The 12,767-nt window shown below is 39.8% G+C and overlaps 1 protein-coding gene across 1 annotated transcript in view; it reads left to right on the top strand.

Annotated features, from left to right (window-relative positions):
• Positions 1-4,387, top strand: part of IPO11 (importin 11) — a 106,516-nt gene extending 102,129 nt beyond the window's left edge. The window contains 1 exon segment of the mRNA XM_009645807.2: positions 4,133-4,387. Coding sequence (XP_009644102.1) covers positions 4,133-4,297 — 165 coding nt within the window. The 3' untranslated portion in view covers positions 4,298-4,387.
• The last annotated feature ends 8,380 nt before the right edge of the window (positions 4,388-12,767 follow it).

Below are 12,767 nucleotides of genomic sequence, written 5' to 3'. Positions count from 1 at the left end.
CCATACTTAAACTGAGAATCTCTCAAGTTCTGGAAACCTTTTCAGTAATGTAATTCAGATATCAACAACACACTTTTTTTAGTTTTATTAGACTATTATTACTTGTTCTTGCATTCTAATGCTATTCCATTGGCTTGCATTATTGCTTGTAGCGATTAGATCACTGTTTCAGCACAGAAATAACTGTTTATTGAAAACAGTGTGATTTTTGACTGTAGATGAGGTTCTTGACTCCAGCCCCAAGGTAGGCACCCATGTCCAGTTTCAAGATCAATTTGTAAACTAACTAGATGCAAAAGCTAGTCAAATCAGGTTTTCACTGAGCAGCGTAAAGCACATTTCAGTAATGTGTATTTTCTCACCAAACTTCTGCTTCCCGTCTGTAGCTGTTTTGACTAACAAGCTGTTGGAATTTTCTAGGATTTTTTTTTTTTTTTTTAACTGCAAAATAGGTGTGTTTCACTCTTATCAGAATCAGGAGTATTCTGATTAAAAAAAATCTCTGGCCACACATCTAGGAACTCAGCATGCATACTTGCATTCAAAAATATGGTTCCTGACCCAGGGTTTACAGACTAAGTAGCCAGTGTTAATACTGATACGGTTGTGTTCCATGATGGACTGATGTTGGATGTTCAGTGTTTAGCAGGCTGGAGACTAAATTTTCAAAAGGATGATTTTTTCCTCCAAAAAGCAAATAGAGTAATCTGAAAACATCTTTCAGGTCTTCTCTTAAACCAGGTACCATTTTAATTTTGTCATAACGAAAATACAGTGAATAAAGAACAGTGCTTGCTGTTCTTCCAAACTTATGATTTTGCTTGCTTATTCAGCTAAGACTTCTGCCGATTGTCTAATATTGTCAACAAACTAATTATACCAAGCTATTTCATTTGTTTTGTTAGTTCTGAATACAAGTTCCAAAAACATAGAGTGAAAGGAAAGCAAATGCATTATTGTTGCAAGAAACTTTTATTTACTCAAAATATTTTTGGCATGACTATCTGGATGAAATCAAATTAGTGTATTAACTCCTTAATTAAATCTGAAGACTCTTAAGTCCCATTTGGTGTACAGATACTAGATGCTGCTTCTAGCAGCAAGCTTTAATCATACTATGAAAGTCCCTAGTGGCTTACAGTGCTGCTGCTTTGAACTGTGAGGGATGGGTTTATGCTTGTTGCAACTAAGCAGACTTCTGTACAGTTTCTCACTTTTCCTGGTAGAACATATGTTGGTAAATATGCAGCAGAAGTGTTTCAGTTACTTTCCTATCTAATGGAAGGACTACAGAGAAAGTTGACCAGCTTTACGGAAGTTTTATGAAAAAGAAAATGTGGAATTATACTACTTCTAAAATCAAAGTCATTATGTACCGAAGTTACCTATTCCTTTAACTCCCAGCACTGTGCAAATCTGGCAGCTCTGGTAGGAATAAAGAATATTAATTTCGAATTCTGTAATATATTAAGTTTTGACGTTGTCTTCACTTCATTTGTTTTTTCAAGATTAATTGCTTTTCAGCAGTATCACAGATGATTCAGAGGATTATTTGGAAACCCATCATCACCTGCCATGAGCCAGGTGCTAGATGGTTAGCACTTCTAAGGGATGCTAGAGAGCACCTCTATAATTATTGTTATAAGAGGTGCTAGAGATAGAGTCATAGAATCACTTTGGTTGGAAAAGACCTTTGAGATCATCGAGTCCAACCTTTAACCTAACCCTGACATCCCACCACTAAACCCTGTCCCTCAGTCTTGTTGCAGAAAGCTTTGCAAACAAGCAGGGATCAAACCCCTTTATTTTCAAAACAATGCAGCACTTTTGTTCAGAGTTTGAAAACTGTTATTGGGGTGCTAGAACAGCTTTACACACATACTTGTATTCTAGTAGCTTGTTAAAATTGGGAAAAAAATTTGGATTTAAGTTGAGGCTTATTAATGAACACTCACATATGAGTAGTGAGAGGTTTATTTACCATTGACTTAAGTCTTTTTTTCTTTATATTCTTTTTTTGTTAAGGCATCAGGAGAGTAAACTTTGTAATATGAAATTGCTGATTAGATGAATTTGTCTTGGTAGAGTAGAAAGAAAGATTACCTGAAGTTGATATTTTAAGGCAAACTGTTCTGACTTCCCATTCTAATTCGGAGTACGTAAACAAGGGTTTATGGTAGGGTCACAGAAGTCGTACAGTTAACTAAATATGTAGATTAATTGGTTTGTGAGTTAAAAGGTTGTTAAAGAATGGCTTTTTGGCAGCGCTTCCCAAAGTGACTGTGTAATGCACGCCATTCATCTAGTTGCTGCTGTGTCAGGGTCACAAGGGTAAGAACACTTGTCTATGGCAATTTTAATACCGGGTTTTCTGTGCAGGATTCCCTATAGTAAATTTATACATGACTGTTTAGAGCTATGAACTTACTGAAACTAACTAATTAGAAAAGTGTTATATGTCCCAGATTACAATTGTTGGTTAACAAATGTAAATTGCTCAGAAACTGGTAGGTTCTTTGCTTGGCAAGACAGTCTTTCTTTTTACCCTGTAGATTGTCGTAACACTGTTACAAAAGGATACCACTAATCTTGACAAATCTTGATTAGACTAGCTGTGGTTTAGAAATTTTGCTAGAAAAGTCTGCTTATGTTCTAGAGTCAGATGACATTTACTGAGAAGAATCATTACAGAGTATTAAACTACTGTTACAATTACTCCCCTTTTCAAAAGAGTGTAATGTTAGGAATAGGCACTAAAAAGATCATACCCTACCTTTGAAATGTAAAATAGGTGGATAGTAGAAAATGGTAAAGGATCGAAGACTAAAAAGTCAATATTTGAAATACTGAGGGGATGATTTAAGAGGTTTACAATATGACAGATGAAGTGACCATGATGAGAAGGAAGAACTTGCAAGCACTGATGGAAGAGGCTTAAAAGCAGCCGGCTTTTTCTCTGGAGTTGTTTGTAAGAAATAAGAGTAACTTCTCTTTTGTGGTAATTAAAGTGGGTTTGGATGTTTTAGTCTTTCTTTGTCTCATATTTATGTGGCTATTTCAATCAGTATTTCCCCCTGGTTTAGGTGTAATATTTTTAAATAAATAAGTAAATAATCTCAATGTCTTCCACTCCATATTAAAATTCAAATGTTTCTTTTTTTGTATCATGCCAAAAGAGCAGTTGTGCAAGTTTCATATGCCTCATTTCTTTGGAAATAGCAGTATAGCAGGGTATTATGAGCTCAGAACTCTCCTTTCTCAGTAGGCTTTGCGATCTAGCATTATGTGTTGTTTCCTAACCTTCCAACATAAACAGTAGTGTTGCTTGGTTTTGATACTGAGATGAACAGATCACAGGTCTGCAGTAATTGCACGTTTGTTTCAACATCTTTATGATGTGGCAAGCTCCAGGTGTCCCCACCTCCTGTCCCCTTTCATCCAGCCTGGTGGACTGAGGGAGGAATGCAGCCTGCCCACACTGTCTTCTGATACTGAAATTAAGCATAGGTCCTCTGTCCGTATAGCCCCTTCATTTACCTCTTTCTGCTTTCATTAAGAAGCAGTTAACATGGAAAATAGTGATAAATACTCTCTGCCTTTCTGACCAAAAGGAAATTGCATAATCCAGCTGGGCTGATAAGGTTGTATAGGTACGACTACTGAAGAAGTGTGTCTATTCTTTATGCATATGGACGGTTTATTTTAGCTGTTGTTTGTCGTATAATCTAAACTAACTCAACATTTTCAGTATTCTCCTCCCTTACTAATAAAATATAACTGATCATAGTTCATGCTATCTCTGAAGTGCTTACCATGGTAACATCTGATGTGGTTTTTGGGAGTTATGGAAAACTCATTTGGCAGTAATTAACAAAGCAGCTTTTAAATTGTTTTACCTTTTGGAAGGGTGAAACCTTACAGCAGACTGGGTCCGTGATTTGAGGCTGTTTCAAATAGTTAGATTTTGGTAAAAATGTGATCTTTGCTTTACAGGATTTTTTCCTCTTGTTTCGCAATTAAGTACAAAGAAAATCAGATTTCTTTCTTGAGCTGACATTATAAAATAGATTAGTAAGTTTCAGAGTATTTTTAGTGCATTATTATATATTTTTCTTTTACATGTTTTCCACAGCTTGCACTGCAGGACCCTGTACACACTGTGTCATTGCAGCAGTTCATCTATGAGAAGCTAAAGGCGCAGCAGGAAATACTGGGAGAACAAGGTTTTCAGGCACTTATGGAAACCGTGGATACAGAAACAGTTGCACAGCTACAGGAATTTTTACAAGGCTTCTAAATAAGCAGAAACAAGATTTTGTATGTCCAATTTCCCTTTCAAAAAAATACGGAAGAACTCTAGCCTTCCATCTTGTATGGAAGAGCCTACTGAAAGCTGAAAATAACTTGCGTTAAAAAATAAAAAATTAGTTTCTGTTGTTGCTATTAAACTAACTTTGGTAATGCTTTTTGTTGTTTTTTTAATAATGTATTTAGGGTTTTATCAAAGTAACACTTCCATGATTCTGAACGTGGCATATGCTGCCCTATACAATACCATCTTTTTGGTACCATTACTAGCTTTTTGGTTCACAAAGCTATGTCATAAACTGAGAGGTCTGAAGGAGCTTGGTAATATATATCATAGAATCATAGAATGGCTTGGGGTGGAAGGGACCTTAAAGGTCATGTTATTTCAACACCCCTGGCACAGGCAGGGACACCTTCCACTAGGCCAGATTGCTCAAAGCCCTGTCCAACCTGGACTTTGAACACTTCCACGGAGGGGTCATCCACACCTTCTCTGGGCATGTTAATAAGAAGTATCTATTAATCCAGCAGTATAATTCAGTATCAGGAGCTACTTGTCTTGATATTGTATACCTGTAACTTTCTCCCCTTCCTATTACCACTTCTTGACTGTACAGCAACCATACAAGCAGAAAGAGTTAGGAAAGCAGTAAGACTGTTAGCAGAAATGTTCCTCCATGAGAGAAAGATAATTCCCTTTTTAATTGTCTCAGAGAAGATGAAACTTCGATTGTAATGCTTAAATTATATTTGAAGAGGTGTTAGAGAATATCAGTGTATATGTCTATCTGAAGATGTGGGGCTTCGTTTTTATCATCGATTTCTTTAGTTCTATTACGAAAAATTTCTTGCTCTGTTGAGTTCCTTCTTTCTCACTTTTAGCTGTCATAACACAGAGAAACCAGAGCTAGATGAGTAATTAACTACAATTAATTCCTGGCTGTACCTGGACTACTTAAAGCTGCTGTTGTTCAGTATCTCAATTCTTTGCTTTATTTCATCATCAGGATACTTCATAATCGTTACTGAAAAGTTTGAGCCCAGATGGTCACAATTGAAATTGTTGTTTGCAAATGTGAGGCTCACTTTGAGTTTTCATTATTTATTAGTTAGCTGGACAGCTGCAGGAATAACAGGGTAAGGCTGCTCCTTTCTATATGCCTTTGTCTTTTGTACCTTGCAGGTGGGAGCAGGGAGAGAAGGCTCTTTTCCATTTTGACATTTTCCTTTTAAGTGGTGATCTTCCACCCTCAAAGTTGAAGTGAACTCTGTTTGCTTCACTAAGGATGATTAAGCTATTAAGACTTTTTTTTTTTTTTTGCCCCCAGAGGGGATTAGCTGTTTAAGGACACCTACATGCTTTTGATAATTTTACCAGATAACCAGATGCTTCTAAAAATCTGAGCCTTTTTCTTTACTGACTGTTTGGGGAGTGATTGTTTTTAAAACCTTCCTTCTGTTTGCAGAGGAAGCCTGACTGTTCCCTTCCTCTCCTTTGGCTTCAGTGGCAGAGGCTGCTGGGGTTCTCGCACCTCTGAATGCAAAACCTCCCCTGTACCCAGCTGCCAGCATCTGTCTGCAGAAGTTTTTTGATAAGCCATTGTTTCCTGCTTTTTACCTTGGCGTAGGGAGGTTTGTTAGGACAATCTTTACAATTTGTATGTTGTCCGCATGTCATTTCCTCACTCATCCACCAACGTCAATTCTCACACTTACAAGTTTTGGCTGGTTATGTTTGGTACGTGCAAGGGAAGGGATTCAGGGTGCTAATGGTCCCTTTCAGCTGTGAACTAGTTACCAGAACCTGTCAGCGCTTGACTGAAATTGCACTTGTTGCGTTGTTAATCTGCAGAGACCCTCAGCTTTTGGCTCAGTATAAAACGAGCACAGATCTGGTCAGCCTTGCTAGCTTTGACCCTGCATGGCACGACTGCATGGTGCACAGAAAAACCTCAGGTGGGTAAGCAACGCTTTTCTATCACCGTTCAGTAAGATCACTTGCGCAGCGCTGGATGGGGCTCCCTGGCATTTCAGAGGGAGGGAGGTCCTGCCTGCTGCAGTCCAGCCCTGGCCAAAAGGCTGCTCTCTGCATTTCAGCTGCGTGGCCAAGCCTCCAAGCTCCCTGTGCAGCATCTTGCAGTCAGGTCAAGCTTATCAGCATGGCTGCTGAGCCAGACCTGCCTGCCTGCATCATTCTCTGAGATATTCAAGCCCCCATTACCTCACGTGGTGGAGCGTTAACGGCAGTTTATTGTGGTGCATGGTAACTAATGTTGGCACAGACTCCATCAGGAATGATGGACATACTTTTGGCTGATAATGGCATGATAACATCGTGATTAACATTCTGAGTAATGTCTCTGAATAAGTGTATGTATGCATTTAGGGAGCAAGTTAAATTTGTCACTAGGTGTTTAGCTTTTCATCTCGGAAGATTTTACTCCAAGACTTGGACTATAAATGAAAACAGTTACCATCACCGTAGCTGCTGTCAGCACGCTGCAAAACAAGTGTCCATCTGCAGCGTTCCCTGCCTCGCCAGGAGGGAGGTCACGGGCTCCTACCTTCGATTTAGTGACATGGTAGATGATTTCTGCATCATTTGCGAACGAGTCCAAGGGCCAGGCCATTTCCTGATAACCTCTGCCACTGCAGCCCAGGAGGGTGTGGGGAGAGCGCGCAGCGCGGTGGGTGCCCGTGGGTGCTGCAGCCCTGCACACCACCCCAGGAGCCCTTTTGGGCAAAGCCGGTGGAGAAAATGCTGCTTCTTGTCAGATAAGTGACTGCTCGCAGCATCGCTGGCGGGTGCCAGGAGGCGTTCTGCCAGCCGTGCCTCGATGGAGAAGGGCTTCCTCGGTCCCAGGGGAGCCTGCGGGAGGATTTGGAGGAGGGGAACCCAGCTCCTGCATTGCTCTAGCGTCTCACTGAGGAAGAGCTGCTGCAGTTGCTCTGCAAGTGTCATTATTTACGCTAATCCTGCCCTGAAGAAAAGGATGTTAGAAAGCCAAAGTTTCACCCTTTATCTTGTGAAGTTGTCCGTTTTCCAAGGTTTGAACCACAATTTTTGTTGGAAAAGGGACCACCGTATAGCATTTACTCCTTAGCAAAGCTGCTCATGAAGATCCTCTTTGTTTCCTTGTTGGTCCCAACAGGTGTTCAGACATCTTCTGCCACGGTACTGGGAGCGATGGCCAAAGTCTTAAGTGGGGTCACAGCTTGTGACTGCAAATTGTAGCAGGTGGGCTCATTTGTCTGATGGTTCAGCAATGATAAAATCACTTCTATAGATCACATTAACACAGATATGCTGTCAGATTTACAGTCAGTGTTGCTCAGTCTTGTTCAGTATGGCTGACTTTTTTTAGTTTTTATTGAGTTCTAAACTCTTGTGATGCTCTTAAATTGCAGTTCTTGGTGTTCTTTGAACTGCTGAACATGCCACATCTTCACTTAGCAAAAAAGCAGCACCTTTGGAATTAGTGTACACATTTTGAAGTCTTTCCAAACTCATTTACTTGTCTTGATTCAATGCTGCTGCTTCATAAAATGTTTAATTACTAATTTTAAAAACTTCCCAATTTTCATCATACTGCTTGCTATGATTACTAATGATGACTAATCATCAGATCAGATTTGACTGGTTCTGTAGAAACTTTTCTGAGGTACAATAGCTTGTTCTTACCAGATTTTGCTGACTCTTGGAGAAAATGAAATCATTAACTGTAGCCAACCCCCTTTAAGAATTTATTGGGGATTCATAAGGCTTGCTTAAAAAATGCTACATCCTCTGTTCTCCGCACTGGCTAGGCACCATTTTGTTAGGCTGCACTGACTAGTTTATACCGCTTGCTTAAAAATACTGATCATGAAGGAATTTGGTTTTAGTTTTACACAAAATGGGTGATCAGATTCCAAAGAGTGGTCTAAAATGAAGTGAAAAGGAGCAAAAGTGAATTTGCTGCAAACGAGCAAATTCCACCACCTGTACAAAAATGTAACTAAAGCATGCCTATTAAAAGCTGATGATACAAAATAAAATCACATCCCACATCGAGGTACATGTCATTTCTGAAGTCAGCCGTGGCTGTTGGCAGGTGGCAAAGCATGTCTCCTGGGCTGGAGCTGTGCAAGTAATTGACTTTTTCATTCTCTTTCTGAAGAAGGGAAAAATGGTAGGTTGGCAAAAGTATTTTACCTGACCCAGGGTTTAATTTTGTATTTCTTTCTTTAGATTTCCTAACCTGCTTTTAATAAAATAGCAACCAATTTTGGAAGTCAAGCTGCCACAGCTAAACATGTCAAAAGCCTAGAACATTTAAAATATTCTTAGGTAAATCAATTTGCTGAACTTGCATATTGTTTCTTACCACCTGAAACTAGTTTTCAGTGTCTGTATTTTATTAACCTCTGGAAAGCTTACCCAATTCTATTATGGGATGTAGCGCAACTACAGGGACACATCGGTGTTTAAAACAACAACAAATTAGTCATGTTGACTGTGATTGCAGTTGTCATTACTTCCCACAGCAATTTTAACTGCTTCCTAGCAAGAAAGATTATTAAAGCAGCATTTAAAAATAGACAGAAAATGTTGAAATTAAGCAAATGTTTGACCTGAAAATTACATTTGTTTTTCCAATATTTTCACTGGGAAAATCTTTGCTGTTACTTGGGGAAAGTACTAGAACACTGTAGGGCCTGTCTGGTGGTCAGTGCTTGTGGTCTAAGCTAAGAATGTTTCCTAAGTTATTCGGGAAACCAACTGAATCAATCATACAGCATAAATAAATATTATACATTAGCTTACCAACTTGAGAAAATTGGAATTGCTGATAGGTAAATTCTGATCAGATAAAGTCTAAATCTGGTTATTTTGCTGTATGGCAGTGTTTCAAAAATACACCATGAATAGTTTCTGAAGTTGTTCTTCAAGTATTTTAAACCAAATTTTCTTTCAGTTGGCAATATACTATTTATTGTAGACATCATTTGATTTTTCTTTCTTTTTTAAACGAAGCTGAGAAACGTATCTTGCTGATATTTTCCCCTGCTTTCCCAAGATACTGAGGAAAAATAGAAACTCATACAGCAGGAACGGGGGAATTTGTACATGCATACAGAGCTTGTGACTCCTGACTCGCTAACTGAGCTTGCAAGGGAAGCATCAGAGTCCTAAAAACATAACCTTCACCCTGGTGGTTTACCTACCCGATCTTCAAACATCAGACAGATTTGCAAGGAAGCACACAGGCGTAAACTGTATACGCAGCAAAATGTTTTCATCTCGTTCAGCTGCTGAAATGCCCTGCCCTGTATTTTGCCATTCTCTGTACTACCAGAAGTTGCTTTTTGGTTTACTACATCTGTAGCAAGTGCCTGCTGGTTCAGTAGTGCTTGTGTTTTTCACATTTTCAATGCATAAATGAAACCCATGTATGCAGGCCACCAAGCGCTCTGGTCAAGGATAAAACAGGCAGGAGATTGGTGAATCCAGCAGCTGTGGGTGTAGGAAGCATTGAGTCCTGTATTCTCTTAGACTATTTATGCACTTTATTCAATGATACTGTAATGCAGCATGTGTCAATAGTCCCCAGATCCCCAGAGTCCTCTTCTAGCTTTTTGCTGCTAGCCATGCTCATTTGTTGAAGCATTTTGATGTATTGTCTCACTTTTGAAATCAGACCCCAGAGCCTTGCAAGGAGAATTGTTCTTCTCCACAGCAGTTCCTTTCCCTCCTCCGCCTCCTGAGATACCTGTGCAGAAATCAACAAGGTTTTTTGTGCCTCTTTCTTGAGGTTCTGCAAGGACAGTGTCAAAAGTATGGCTGAACGAGAGGAGCTGGGCTTTCAAAAAGCTGCAGCACGGAGTCTGGTAAGGAGACTGCGTGGTTGTGCAGTCAGAGATTAAATTCTAACATGTAAATAACTGAGAGGTAGAAAGCAAGAAAGTGAATAAGCACTTTTCAACCCAGCAAAAGGTTAATAGCAAGATGCTGCGAGGTTCTGTTAGGACTGATTCTTATCAGACTTTATTAATACTGTGGAAGTGTCAAATAGTGAACTGGCAAAATTGCCAGTGAAATAGGAACTGCAAGGAACACAACTGAGGAGGGCGGTGTAGCAATGCAAAGGTAGATGAAGCTTCTGTGCTGGGAAATGCTGATCAGCCTTGCAACAGATGTTAAGAGTCAGCCTTCGTGTGTCACATTTTCCTTGGAGCTGGCAAAATGGAAACCTAGGGGATCCAGTTGCTTAGGGAGAGAGAGAAAAAAAAAATTCTTTTTTTTTTTAAACAGAGCTACCTTCAGTGCGTATTTCTGAGGCATTGTTAATATACTTCATTACCTTTACAGATATGTAGAACAAGCAAGTTAGCCAAAAGCTTCAACTAAATAAAAAACAGTGGCATTAGAAAATCCTACTGGCCCTAGATTTTGGGAGACTTTCATGGACTGGAAGTTAGAAAGTGAAGAGATTTTCTCAGGCCTTCAGAAATATTGTATGATGTTTGCTTCTGTTGGCACTTGAGAATGATTCCAGGTGCACCCTTTTATTTACTGTATTTTTAAGCTAGTTCTCTCCGGCCTCGAGACTGGAATGGCAGCGTGGACCTCACAGTGTCACTCCTGCAGATAATTTTGTCTGAATTGCATATTACTGCCACTGCCTCCTCAGCAGAGTTTGAACACAACCAGGTTATCTTCTCTGCTGCACAGTTTCTTTGCATAGCTTGGGGTAGGACAGTTTAAGCTGCCTGTTTACAGAAAGCAGGTGAGTACAAGATTCCCCCAGCAGGAGTTGAAGAGAAATGGACTGCCTTAGGGAGGAAGAGGATAGAAAAAGTGCATTCAGGAGGAAAAGTAGAGTGGGAAAGAAAAAGGAAGAGGAAGGCAATGAGAGTTGACATGGGAAGAGGCAAGAAGTGAATGATACCAAACTATGAAGATGATAAGTACTAAAGGGTGGAAAACAGGAAAAACACAGGCAAGAGTGCCAGAGTAATAAAGTTCTGTTCAGTACGTGTTAGTATGTCTGCATGCACTCACCTGTGTTTCTGTGATTGTTGCCAGGATTGGTAAATTTTTCAGAGTTCCCCCATTGGAGTAAGCCCTTGAAGCTTGCATCTGAGCACATTCAGAAGTTTGCCAGAACTTTGCCAGAACTCCAATTTTGGAGAAAGAACTATTTGGTGCTTAGAGCCATATTCATACAGCAGCAGTAGAAATCATGGCATATAGAGTTACCACTTGGCAGAGTTGGTATGCTCTTCATCTATGATCTCCTCCTGCTTTAAATAGGAAGTACAATGCATTTGCTTAAACCACCATGAACTCACACCAAAGGTGCATAGGACTGCAAAGCTTCGGAGTGTAACAGCAGTAAATGAGTGACAAGTCACCAAGAGACAGTGACACGATTGTCCTTGATTATTTTCACATGCCCCAATACTGTAGCCATCACCAGTGAAAAATGTGGCTTTGAAACATGGGTTTGATTAAGAAAAAAACAAACAAACAAACAGAACCCCCCAAATAGGATATTTGCCTCTGGCTTCAGGGAGTGCTTTGTGTGATCTTATCTCTGGAGTTGTCAACCCACCAAATACTAAATTCACTCAGAGTTACTTTAACTTCTTTCAGTAGAAATGGTATCTAAAATCTATATTACTTCCCCTTGCCCACAGTTATGTTTGCACTTCAAAGTCAATAAAATCTTACAGTAATAAAATCCTAAGCAATCCTAAGTCCAGGCAACTACAAGGTACTTTACATCTTCCAGGTTAAACTGAAGTTCTAGCTCATCTTCATTCTGCAGTAAATTGGGATAAAATAATTGATACAAGCCCTAGACTCCATAAATAGGATAGATTTTAGTCAAGGCTTTGCCCTAAATAGAAACACAATTTAAAGTGAAAAAGCTGCGACAGTAATAAGCTAACAGACACTATCACTGGAAGAAATTGTCAAGAACTGTAGGTAAATGATACCTAACCCAGGGCATCTATTCCTCTCCAGTCTGTCTTTTATGATGTGAAATTGCAAAGCATAGGTCAGGAATAGGCAGATTATTTGTGCTTGGAGTAAGGTATAGGAGGATTTGTTTTTTCCCCATTGAGTTGTTTCGGGGCCTATACAGACAAATAATTATAATTTACTACACGGATAATGTCAGTATCAGAGAACATAGTGAGAAATGGTGCAGACATTTCAGTCATACCAACTGGAGCCCTAGCAGGGTTTTAAGGCTCTGAGTCAGAGCTGGCTGTCCTTGCTCCTATAGAACTGTGTAGCGTCCTGTGCTTCCAGGACTTGAGTTCTGCGGTTCTGCTACCTCCCTTCCTGTGCTGGACACAACCTGATGCTTTGTGCTTTCCCAGAACCTGGCTTGTGGGTAACAGGCTGTGCAAGGACCAGCTGAGCTCTAGTGAAGTCCATGCTGAGCCAAAACTGATCATCTTTG

Source organism: Egretta garzetta, unplaced genomic scaffold (assembly GCF_000687185.1).
Source record: "Egretta garzetta isolate BGI_Z169 unplaced genomic scaffold, ASM68718v1 scaffold659, whole genome shotgun sequence".
Classification (NCBI taxonomy): Eukaryota; Metazoa; Chordata; class Aves; order Pelecaniformes; family Ardeidae; genus Egretta; species Egretta garzetta.
Note: the sequence above shows the minus strand (reverse complement) of the source record. Positions and strands in the feature narration are given on the sequence as shown.